Genomic DNA, 13,608 nt, shown 5'->3' with positions numbered 1-13,608 from the left:
AATACATGCATGTTATTGATGTATACATCAACTCTAAAAGTAAAATACTGTTGAAAGTCTTAAATTGTCGTCTAAGATAACGTTCTAAAACTGACTAAAGCTAAACTATTGCAAACTGTTTATTGGCGTATCCCACAAAAGTTAAGACGAAGCTGCATGATTTTCATAATGATCAGATATTATTTTTTTTATTAATTAACAGTGATGGATCACCTCTACCAAATACTGTCTATCTTTATACCTATAATACAATCAATGTCTTTTAGTAATTTATCATATTTTGAATTTTTTTTGTATTTAAATTATAGGATGATTGTTAAGTTTCAAAAAATATTTTACTTCAAAATAAGGAAGTGATTTGCCAGCTTCTACGGAAACTGCCACAATCAATTAAATTGTTACAAAATTGAAAAGGTAAATACTGATTACTAATTGGTGTTCAGGTAGGACCTATTAGAGTTTATGTTCAGATTTAAGGTTTTTATACTGACTTACTATTTGACATTATAGATTATGTCATTCCTGATAATTGGGGTATTTTTTTTTTTTTTTAAATGGAAAAAACAACATTAGGCAGAAATAAATGGAAGTATCATTAAAAACATGTTGAGGCAAAAAATCTGTTTTTACCTGATTTTTTTTTTACAAAAAAAGATACTTTTCATATGAGTTCTGTATGAAAATAATTGTCACCTTGGAACAAATTTAAAAACTTATTACATTTGCTTCATTATTCTTGAAAACACAATAGTATGCTTGGTCATTTTTCTTGTGGGTAGTAATTTTCCAATTTCTGTGAGCTTATTGGTTAAGATTTGGTCAACTAACATGATTTGAGCTTAAAAGAGAGTATTACCTTACTTTATATTGCAAATTAATTAATGGCCTACGGCACTTAAAGAATATTTGTAGTTATTTCATTTTTTGAATTTTTAACATTTAATTTTTTGTAGGTGTTAATTGATAAACAGTACTGTTCTGTACTAGTTTATATAGTTACTTCTATTAAATTGTCTATCATTAAAAAAAGGTATGTTCATGTTATTTGTCTTAAGGTGCAGGCACACGAAAAGCCTTGGTCACTAATTTTTGTAGCCGATTCGAATCTTGAGTAAAATCTCACATGTGTTCGCGCTTCCATGACAAGATTATCATATTGCCAACAGGATTTGTAATATCAAACCAGTTTGATAATTGTTACAAATTGTTTTTTCCAATCAGATTTATTTTCCTTTCAATTGCATAATAGGCACGTGATGAGGCCTGGGTTAAATAATCTATTATTGTCGCTACGAATGTATAATTTTGATTATATGTCAAAGTTACATTATCTCCACTGTACCTGTTAACAAGTAGTAATCTCTTCCTTTAGCACAAAACTTACCCAAGATAATCTATAAGAATGAATTTACTTCAATGACACAAAATTAACCTACTAAAATTATTTTGATTGTCAATCGATTACAGATTGGTAGTCTACCATTGATAATCGATCTCAATTTTGTAATACCTTGCCCGACCCGTGATTATCAATGTAATGGAAAAGGCTGACTGGAGATTTTATGTGTGACTCCTGATGTGCCCCCAGCTGGTGGATGAAACTCATGACAAGACTATTCTGTGACACAAATCGCCATCCAAGACGTGTGCTTAGCATATAGTATTGTTCTATTTACATATTATTGATTTACATAAACTACCTAGTTGAGATTTATATTATAGACTTTATAGCTTCTCTTATATTTACAGAAGAAAAGTTAGTCAAGATGCAGAAGGATTATTTTGAAGGATATGAAGGTATGTGTTATATTTGTATTTTATCTAAACATGTCAAATTCTGAGGTTTCTGCACCCTAAAAGGGATTGTTAAGAGGTTTTCTAAATTTTTTATGTATACACACATACAAAGTATAGAAAACCTCTTTACAATCCCTTTAAGACAGCTTAAATTTTGAAGGGTTGATTTTTTAATTTTACATAGATGAATACAATATATTTCCACTTAAGACCTTGTTTTTCTTTTTACTTTTAGGTGGTTATACCAACCAGTCTGGTTCAGCCAATGATGGTAAGGTCTTTTTTATATCATAAAGGCTTATATTATTGAGAGTGAAGTACTAAATGTACTTTGTTGCTTGTATTTACATTACATTTATTTTGCAACATCTCATTTATAATAAAAGTAACGTGATTGTTTATTAACACAGGGGTTCTGTATAACAGTTTGAGTTGTGGAAAATTTACATGACATTATTTGCCTGTTAATAATGGTAAAACGTGGTTTTTCTTTCATTGAATCCTACTATAGATTAAAGATCACATGATAATTGATGGTAGTAAGTTATGGCATTAGATTCTGCAATGTGCTCTAATGTTTGGCTGATTGTTGTGGCTAACGTCTTTCTCGATCCTGTATTTGTAGTTGGTGGAAAGAAGAGGGTGTTAGATTCCAATTCAGATGGTAATAAAAGAAGTAAAACCTCCACCACTGGAATGGATGTCTCCACATTGAATGAAATGGTAAAATATAACCAACAACAATTTTCTACGATTACTGATAGTGACCTTTCCATAGAAGAAAAGCAAGAAAAATTGAAGAAAGTTATTGAGAGACAGTCTATGTTGTTAGAAATGCAGAGTGAAATGATAAAGAATGAGCAATATTCAGATGACCCTATGGAAGGCAAAGACAGTGGTAGTGCTAGGGGATCTCATATGGACAGGGGTCCTCCCATGGGAAGAGGACCACCTAAGCGTATGGGACATCCAATGGGTATGGGACCTCCAATGAGTATGGGTCCTCAAATGGGAAGGGGTCCACCAATGGGAAGAGGTCCACCTATGGGAAGAGGTTCCCCAATGGGATTTGAGCCACCTATGGGTATGGGTCCTCCTATGGGAAGAGGTATGGGTGGGCCACCTATGATGGATGGTGGAATGCATAGAGGAGGTGGTGGTATGATGGGTCTGGGAGCTCGAGATTTCAGAAAAGGATTTAATTTCAACCAACACTTTATGAATTATGATGATGCTCCACCACCACAATCTCAAAACATCAGCATTGAGGAGAAGTTCATGTATTTTAAAGATCTACTATTGGATCAGTTTGATCCAGCTTTGACATGTTTCCAAATGATAGAAAAAGGACGTAGAAGTATTGATGATGTTATGATGAAGGTTCGCACAGATTATCGATTTGACCGACATGATGACCAAGAAGGATCAGAAATTCATGGTAAACTGAAGATTTTGGGCGTTGCTATTGCTAAGGCTTGTGGAAGTCATGAAAAGATGGTTCGTGAGGAAGTCTTTCGACGAGCCTTATATATTCTTCATACCAAAACAGTTAGTGAAATCTTACAGATATCAAATGAAGAAAATGAAAGTGAACGACCACTGAAGTTTGTGTACAGCTATAGTAAACAACAGTTATTAAAACTTTACAGAAAGATGCCAAAAACTGACAATCCAAGAGACATCATACGAGATTTGGACTTCATTTGTTCCATGACTGGTATACAAATTACCTGTGTTCTATATCGAGGAGATACAGAAGAAAATAAAGTAAAGTGTGATGTGTATACAGATGATTGTTTTCTGGGCTCTGGTGAAGGACTAGAGAGAAAAGAAGCTATCAAGAAGGCTTATCTGAATGGTTATGAGCGATTACGTTCTAAAACTTTAGATGAATTAGTCAATGACTACAAGAAATTGATTGTATTAAATCGCCAAGATTCCAAAATTCTAGATATTTTGGTAAAGGGAAGGTTCTATGAAGTTGGTAGTAATATTGGAGGGTTGATCTCGAAAAGAGCTAAGGAAGATCAAGGTTCAGATGGACAAAATGAAGTGGTTGTTATGATTCAGACTGGTGAACAGGAACCAGTACCATATAAAGTATTAGAAACCACAGCAACAGCTAATAATCTATTGGTAGAATACGTTCTTCATTCTTCAGATAAAGTTAGAGATTGTAAAGACTTTAGGTAGATTTACTTTCATTTCTTATTCAAGATTTCGAATCACTGATGAAATAGTACAAATCCACTAAAACTACCTCATATTGCTCATTGGCATTTTGGAGATATCAGTAATGACTTGCTAATATAGTCCCATTCATATTTCTGGTATGGACATGAATTTATGTTGAACACAATAATTTAATAACACAGCTTTGAGGAATAACGATTTACTCCCATCAATAATTGGTTACAACTTAACACATCACAAGTACTATCTAATTTAAGTTGTATACAATCAGTGTTAATGGTTGTGTATTTGAATAAAAGTTCTATTTAAGATTATATGATAATATTTGTAGATGTTTGATGTACATTAATGGTAAACTGATATCATGTTCCATTGGTCAGAATAAACCACAAGCTAAATTTAGTGCTGCTGAATGTGCTGTTAGAGAATTAACTTGTAGATATTCATTAATAGAGGTATAGTATAAAGATGTTTCCTAAAATTTGTATTTGAGACACTGATAGCATTGATTTGCACCATTCCATTTTATAATCAGAAGTCTGTGAACCACAGTCAACTGATTGAAAATTGGAATGGTGCAAATCAATGCTATCAGTGTCGGCAATTCACAAAATTTTAAGAAAACCTCCTTACAATCCCTTTAATATCTCAATTTGCTTTGTGATAAAAAAACATTGTATAGCTTGCTCACTCATATTGGGTACTGACTTTCGTAAAATAGTCTTACATTCTTTACAGCTTATAAAAAGAGTAGTGAATTATCAGTTGCAGTTGAAATTCTTCCATGCAATTTACAGCTTATTCACTTATGTTAACACGACCCATTTTAAACTTGTCAAATATTCAACAAAGTGCATTTAATATTCTATTTTAGTACATAACAAGGAGATATATAGCTACTACTTCTAATGAAGATCTGATAGAGATGGCCATGACTTTAAAACGATCTGGTAGAGATATTAAAGATGAAATTCCTGCAGAATTTATAAATAATCCAACTGGTGATGAACTGGACCCATTTATCTACAGAATATTGGAAAATATGATTCTGGACTACTCAAGTTTGGAAACTTTAGAGGAACTCATCTTTGGACCAGATCTTCCAGACCTGGTGCTTGAACATTTGGTGAAGAAGTGTAAAGAATGGAATGTGGATGGTAATAAGAGAACTACTGGTGGACATAATTACCTTGTTATGCACAAGATTAAACAGTTCTCAGCATCACAAATGTGTGATTACCTCCTATCACAGCCCAGTTTTACTTGTGGTCGGTACTGTTTAATTCATATGAGACAACCTAAAGGACGTTTACAGTTCCTCAATGAATGTTCTAGTGACATTAAGAGATATATGATATCAGATGATGATGATAATAGAGATATTCCAGATGATTTGGGACTTTTTGATTGAGTGTTCATCACTATATTTTATAAGCATAAGTATTTTTGAATGAAAAAAGAATATTTGTCGTAATGTATGTTCAATTTTTGTTTAGATTCAAGTTTTAATGTTAATTCAAATAAGACAATGGTTTTATTTGTTCTAAAAGGGATTTTGTTTTTTAGGAAAAATCTCAATATAAGAAATATTGATTATGCAATAGTTTGAAGTTTTATTACCAGAAAAAGACATCTGTGAACATATTAAGCATGGTGCTTGAGAAGATGTGTAAATATCAATCAGATCCAATTGTTTGTCGTTAAAATGTCAACCTTTTTATTTCATCTCCAATCAGCCATTAAATTCAACATAATAGATGAATAGTAATTGTTAAATGTATTTTATCAGCTCTTATAATGAAAATATAATATCAGGAAAGATGATATAAAAATTGAATGTGTAACTTTGTCTATGTTAAATAATGACATATTATAATATCATGGTCTAACATATTGTGGTCTTGAAATAACATGTCTTATGAAGAGTTATCTCCCTGTGTTTATCGGCCACTGAAGTAATGACGAAGTGTCAATTGGAATCTATCCTTTGAAACTCGCCCCCCATCACAACAATAAATTGACTTACAGTGAAATACATAAATCAAATGTTTGCCGTCTATATTTTTTATTGAATACTTCCCCCACTACCCCCATGAACAATTCTTAGTTTACCCAGGTCTTATAAAGTATGTTTAAGATATGCAAGTCAATTTCAATCTTAATGCAAGTCAATTTCAATCTTATAAAATCGTGAGGCCGAGGGAATTTTCCTTTTGAAAAGACTGATATTCAGAGCTCAGTGAGTTAAGTTTGAGTGGTGGATTATACACCCACTAATGCCTTTTAAATGAATTAAAAGTATAAATCTCTTTGACGGGTGATTGGCTTCTCCCATAGATTTATTTGAAAAATATAACACAATGACTATTCCAGAATTAGCTGTAGTCGTGTGTGCATAGCGTCCCTTTATCAATGCATAAAAGTATTACATGGAACTTAAAAGGGTTATTTGAATGATAATCTGTTTCTGTCTGTTAGTTTTTAATGACTTAGAAGTTCAAGATGCCAGGACAAACATTGCACGGGTAGTAGGCATAGTTTAATTTCGGCCTATGATTATCAGCTGCATTGGTTACGCTTTTTAGTTGTAGTTGAAAAGATATTGGGTACACTTTTGTTACCACCAAATCGGATAAAAACAAAATAATTATTTCATTGGAGGGTATTTTTAGTAATTTTTTTATATAAACATAAATAAAATATTTCAAAACATTATATTTTGACAGATGCAATATAAATTTATTTTTGATATATATGGTGCATTATCAGTTTTGTCAAAATATTTGAGTGTCAGTAAATTTATGTCGGATCTTCGAGAATCACAAAGGCACTTCCGGTTCCAGTAAATTTCCACAACAGAAAATGGAAAAGACTGTAGAATGCCATTACATTTTCGTTGAAAGTTGGTCTTTAGCTCCCCATTGACGACTTCCAACCGTGCCAACAGGTAAAATGGGGAAGCTGAAGTGTTTTGAGATAATAATGTTGGACAATAAGTCAGTTTTCCACCCAGGAGAAAGAGTCAATGGACAGGTGGTTGTGGAACTGAAAGGAGACATGAAAATGAGATCTTTGAGAATCTTCATGAGAGGAATTGCAAAGGTTCATTGGACTGAATCTCGAAGTACAGGCAGTAGACTTGGTTCCTATACAGAGCATTACAATGCTGAAGTGGAATATTTCTTCAAGAGACAAGTTTTATTTGGAGGAGGTATTTATTTATTATTATGAAATATAATACTAACAAGTAACAGGCTTTTTTATTTTAGTTAATAATTGCATTGATTTCAAAAATGAAAGTTAAGAAGTTGCATCCTTAAATCTACATGGCTATGACTATCCACAAGCTAATGTTATTATAAGAGAATACAAATAAATCATTGTTCATGGAGAATGTAATTGTCAATTAATAATTATAAAAAAACAACAGCAATTATTCTTTGCTGTCATTCTCAGAAATATAAGCCATGATATGTCTTAAGGGTTTGAAACCTTTTTATTCCTAAACTGTAAATACCAGTTCTATAATGTGTTTGTGAGTACCTAATTGTAATGAACAAGCTTTAAACTGGTTAAAAGTAAAGGTTGATGGAATCACGAGATGACATGTAGACGGGTTGACTGGTATTCAGCTATAAATAGTAACACAAAATGTCGAAACTTTGAGTACTCCAACACTTTCGAGTATGAGTTATTATGAAAAATTATTGCTTGTTACAGAATAAATTATTGTCTCCCTTTAAGAGAACTTTTTTTTTTTTTAATATGACAAAATCTGTCACCGAGTTGACTCGGCAAATAGTGTCGCCGAGCGATATTTTGTCACCGAGTTAACCAACAAAAATTTGTCGCCGAGTTAACATGTCACCGAGTTAACCGAATACCGTATAACAGTGTATTCAAAGGGTATACAGTATTTGTGGTTTGATCAAACTGTAAAATTACTCATCAAAAAATGTTTGGGTTTTTTTTTTTGCGTTATGAAAAAAAACATGCATTTTGATACGAGCTTGTCAGTTGCTTGTACAAGATTATTAATTAGACATTTTAGTAATAGAGTAACATACAGGTCTATTTTTCAATTGACTAACATAGAACATAATTTTGTAAAGATTTTAGTTTATCTTCATTGTATTAATTTACTAATATTATGTATTTAAGAAGTTTAATGCATTTTATTTTATTTTTTCAAATTTGTACAATGGCCAGGAAATGGAGTACCAATAATAGAAATAGAAGAAAATGATACATTTCTCACATGTTTGAATTTCACATCTATAAGAAAGTACTAACTGTACACATAAGTATGAGTTTTAACTGTCGGATGTGATTAAGGTTTTAAAGAATTAAAATAGATGTAATAGAAAAGAAAAGTCATGTTAAGTATTATGTTAAGATAAGATTAGAGTTGTTAATATGTTGGTGTTAATTCGAGGAAGTTTAAACAACACGTTTCCTTCTGTGAAAAAATTCTTAATTTTTAGTTTAGTCAAAGGAAGTTCATTTATTCAGTAATATAGTTGAGTGAAGAAAAACTAGAATAGATATTATTTTACCTAGTATTGTGATCACATGTTAAAATGTCACATTAAATCTCTTCTAATTAGCATATCAATTGCTGTAATGGTTTTAAAAATGATAATATTATTATAATTTACCATAGAATAAATCCATTTGATAAATGTATTCATATGATTGGTATAAGAGCTCACATCAAATGCTGCTGTTTCAGCTGTATATTCTTGATATTTATATGAGCATCTCACTGACCATTAGTGACCAAGAGGCAGAATTCCAAAAAGAGAATGTTTTACAGTGCAAAGATTTGTATATGAATTCAAAATGAATTCAACTGGTAATGAAATGAATGTTTTACGTGGGCTAATGAAGACGCGCAACGCCATTCAGGGTACAACAAGGGAAATCTTCTCAGGACACTGGCATTAACCTGCGTGCATAACCTGTAGAACACAGGGTCTTGGTTTATTGTCCCATCCGAATGACTAGATGCTTTTTCCATGTCATCCCCTCTTACCTACATCACTGACAGCGGGAAACCAGGTTGAAAAATATGAAGGTATCATCTCGACCCATGTTGGAATTGAACCCTGGGCCTTCAGGTTAGCAAGCAAACGTCTAACTCACTGAGCCACCATGACTCCCATTAAATGGTAATAGTCTGTGTAGCACATATTATTGTTCAAGTTCAAACTCAGCTATCTAGGGTTTGCTTGTAATTGGATTAAAGCTGATCGCTAAAATCTGTAGGTTTAAGACATAAAAATTAGTGACCTCTATTGGAATCGGTAATTATAGAATTACTGGAGTGATTCTATGATTTTTTTTATCAATTTGAATTGATAGAATCTATGGACAGTAGTTGATTATGACAAATATGTTTTCTGCTTTCAATTCATCATGTACTTGATTAACGAACCATAGTATTGTATAGGTGATAGTTTTATAGCATAATGAGCTGAATGAATTTTTTTTCTTTTTAGAAATTTCTGATGGAAGAGATACTTTAACTGAAGGTCGACATGAACTAGATTTTTCATTTGAGTTACCAATGGGGTGAGTTATGTTAATGTCTAATTATTTTATGAAATAAAAACCCCTTAGAATTCTTTTTCAAAATATATGAATATTCATTAGAGTATATCAATTACCAAAAAAGTATCGTGTATTGATTTGCATATTTTGATCTGTTTTATATTACAGTGGAATTTCAACATCATTTGAAGGGAAACATGGTAGTGTAAGATATTGGTTAAAAGCTGAAATGGATAAACCTTGGTCATTTAATCATAAAACTAAAAAAGCTTTTACAGTTATTAGTCCTATAGATATCAATAGAGCAGAATACCAGGTAAAACAGTGATCTTGTTCACTGATTTAAAAGATCTGGGGGTTTCATCTTAGCAAAGGTTTATATGATGTCTTAAAAATATCAACATGGTTTCCCTGATCTCTGTGATGCTTGTCATTGGTTACGATCCCTGGATGAGAAAAATAAATCAAAGCCTTATGTCCTACAGATTAAGGTCAAATTTAACCAAATAAGCTAGAAATAGAAAACATCATTGAAATCTTAAACATCCAGTCAGTTGTAGCAGAATTGATAAGTTGTGAGTGATTTTTTCACTAAATACTTACTTTTTCTCTAAGTAATTCTACTGCAGGTCATATTTTATTAGTATTTAAAGGGACTTGTCTTATTTCCTGGACATATCTGAAAATCTTGAATCTAAACTTGGTTTCTGGTATGTAATTGTAGACACAAGTAGAGAGTAGTGTAGAGAAAACATTATGTTGTTGGTTATGTACATCAGGACCTATATCTATAACAGCTAGAACAGACAGACGTGGTTATTGTCCAGGTACTGGTTTCCTTTTTATCAGCCCACATCTCTCTATATGGACGTATATTTTCCGCACCCTTGTCTGTCAGTCGGTCCGTCCGATTTTTTGATGGAATCAAATGAAATTCAGTATGTGCATACATATTCATAAAACGAAGATCAAGTTCGAATTTGAGCTATTTTCGACCATTAGAACAGAGTCATTGCCCTTGCCCCAAAATCTTGAATATGCTATTACTCTCTTAGCCTTCAACCGATTTTGATGAAACTTTAAACGGATGTTTCGTTCTTACCATCTGCATACAGTGAAGGGCGTATATGACTGTGGTCCACTATCTTTATATGTGTTAACATAGTCTGTTCTCGTTCCAATATACCTGCATCACTATGATTGATTTAGTTACAATGCCGAAACAATCTTAGCACTAGGATGATCTAGGGTCTTAACTTCGAACATTGTTTTTAGGATATCGTACGGCTAAGATAATTCTAGAAGCAGGTGTATGAAATTTTGGTCCATTTCTATGTAGATAATGTGGTATTCAGTGTAATTTTGTATTTTGTACATACATGTATTTATAGATATGTCAGTTAAATATCTAAATATCTAGGATATGTTAAATAAGCCATCTCAATTTTTATTTTCTGAAAGTTGATTGATACTGGATTTCAACATATATTTGTTATCACTGATGAATGTTAAAAACAACCTGGATTTGATGACAAAACACCAATGTTTCGATAAAAAAAACATAAGAGAACTGGTCAAGCTAATAATGTCCATTAAGACTTTTTCTAATGATCGTTACATTCTGTTTTTTATCTAGATGACTATAATATTTCAGGTGAATCCATAGCAATCTCAGCTGAGTTTGATAATCATTCTTCTAGAACAGTCATACCTTATGCTACATTGTATCAGACACAAGCTTTCTTTGCTAGTGGTAAATCTCGTGTCCGGAGAACCAAGTTTACTGTTTTAACTGGGCTACCTGTAGCTCCTGGTACTCGAGGAAGCTGGGACTCACAATTACTGAAAATACCAGCTGTATCTCCTTCTATTATGAATTGTTGTGTTATGAAAGTTGATTATTTTGTTAAGGTTTGTATGAGCATGACAACTCGGTAATATGTGTTAGATATCTATTTCTAAATTCTATTCTTCATGCTTCTAAAAGCTATGTGTATGCATGACTTCTCATGATTTGAACCTCTGGGTATGGTCCTGGCACATGCAAGGTCTTGGTCAGCAATTTTTGTTGGCAACAGAATTTTGTCATGAGTTTTGCCAACTGGCTGCAGGCATAGGAGGAGATTTCCACAATGTTGATAATTGTGGATTGTGCAATAGAAAGGAAAATAAGTCTGATAGGATGATGACACTCTGTCTTGCAGACGATAAAACATTTGGCGACAATTATCAAACTGGTTTGATATTATATATTCTGTTGGCAACGTGATAATCTCGTCGTGAACGCATGGGCACACACAAGATTTTATCCTTTAAATTTCTTTTAATTTTTGTATTTAAGATTTTCTGCACTTATTTTAAAAAGCCATGGTGTTAATGACTAAGACAATATTTTTTCTAGGTTGCTCTACATATCCCTGGTGCCTATAATCTTCGTATACAACTTCCAATTGTCATAGGAACAGTACCATTTAGAAGAGCTCAAACTTATCATTTTATGGAGTCACGCTATTATAGAGAAACACAAGCTCAGTTTGCCATGGATTTCTTGCCAATACCACCACCATATAGAGAAACCATTACACCTCCACCTCCTTTTGATGGTAAGGTTAACCTCTCTACTACTTGTGGAACCTCCAATCTATGTTGAAAGATTTCTAATAACTTTGTTAATAATTATTGTAAAAAAACACCATCTAGGCTGAAAGTATTGGGTGTTATTTAATAAATATTGTTATTAAAGATCCACCAACCTATGCTGAAAGTATTGGTGTTATTTAATAAAGATTGTTATCATAGAACCACCAACAGATGCTAAAAGTATTGGGTGTTATTAATAAATATTGTTATTATAGAACCACAAACCTATGCTGAAAGTATTGGTGTTATTACTAAATATTGTTATTATAGAACCACCGAGCTATGTTGAAAGTATTGGGTGTTATTAATAAATATTGTTATTATAGAACCACAAACCTATGCTGAAAGTATTGGTGTTATGTAATAAATATTGTTATTATAGAACCACCGAGCTATGTTGAAAGTATTGGGTGTTATTAATAAATATTGTTATTATAGAACCACCAACCTATGCTGAAAGTATTGGTGTTATTAATAAATATTGTTATTATAGAACCACCAACCTATGCTGAAAGTAGTAGGTGGTATTAATAAATATTGTTATTATAGAACCACCAAGCTATGCTGAAAGTATTGGGTGTTATTAATAAATATTGTTATTTTAGAACCACCAACCTATGCTGAAAGTATTGGGTGTTATGAATAAATATTATTTTAGAACCACCAACCTATGCTGAAAGTATTGGGTGTTATTAATAAATATTGTTATTTTAGAACCACCAACCTATGCTGAAAGTATTGGGTGTTATTAATAAATATTGTTATTATAGAACCACCAACCTATGCTGAAAGTATTGGGTGTTATTAATAAATATTGTTATTATAGAACCACCAACCTATGCTGAAAGTATTGGTGTTATGTGATAAATATTGTTATTATAGAACCACCAACCTATGCTGAAAGTATTGGGTGTTATTAATAAATATTGTTATTATAGAACCACCAACCTATGCTGAAAGTATTGGTGTTATGTGATAAATATTGTTATTATAGAACCACCAACCTATGCTGAAAGTATTGGTGTTATTAATAAATATTGTTATTATAGAACCACCAACCTATGCTGAAAGTAGTAGGTGTTAATAATAAATATTGTTATTATAGAACCACCAAGCTATGCTGAAAGTATTGGGTGTTATTAATAAATATTGTTATTTTAGAACCACCAACCTATGCTGAAAGTATTGGGTGTTATTAATAAATATTGTTATTTTAGAACCACCAACCTATGCTGAAAGTATTGGTGTTATTAATAAATATTGTTATTATAGAACCACCAACCTATGCTGAAAGTATTGGGTGTTATTAATAAATATTGTTATTATAGAACCACCAACCTATGCTGAAAGTATTGGGGGTGCAGTAGACATATGTGAAGATGATGATGGAGATCCTAGTGCTAATATGGGAGATTTAACTTATAC

At 32.2% G+C, this 13,608-nt stretch overlaps 2 protein-coding genes across 2 annotated transcripts; both read left to right on the top strand.

Annotated features, from left to right (window-relative positions):
* Positions 1-2,343: 2,343 nt before the first annotated feature.
* On the top strand, positions 2,344-5,877 carry LOTGIDRAFT_235030 (hypothetical protein; the record flags this gene model as incomplete). The annotated part of the gene is made up of 3 exons (XM_009063490.1): positions 2,344-3,986; positions 4,322-4,445; positions 4,865-5,877. 3 exons carry the CDS (start codon positions 2,344-2,346, stop codon positions 5,399-5,401), a joined length of 2,304 nt encoding a protein of 767 aa, XP_009061738.1. The 3' UTR covers positions 5,402-5,877.
* Positions 5,878-6,942: 1,065 nt separating this feature from the next.
* LOTGIDRAFT_127658 (hypothetical protein) lies at positions 6,943-12,193 on the top strand (the record flags this gene model as incomplete). The annotated part of the gene is made up of 6 exons (XM_009063489.1): positions 6,943-7,201; positions 9,492-9,564; positions 9,712-9,859; positions 10,268-10,370; positions 11,198-11,454; positions 11,945-12,193. 6 exons carry the CDS (start codon positions 6,943-6,945, stop codon positions 12,191-12,193), a joined length of 1,089 nt encoding a protein of 362 aa, XP_009061737.1.
* Between the last annotated feature and the right edge of the window lie 1,415 nt (positions 12,194-13,608).

Source organism: Lottia gigantea (assembly GCF_000327385.1).
Source record: "Lottia gigantea unplaced genomic scaffold LOTGIsca_58, whole genome shotgun sequence".
In the NCBI taxonomy this organism is placed as follows: domain Eukaryota; kingdom Metazoa; phylum Mollusca; class Gastropoda; family Lottiidae; genus Lottia; species Lottia gigantea.
Note: the sequence above shows the minus strand (reverse complement) of the source record. Positions and strands in the feature narration are given on the sequence as shown.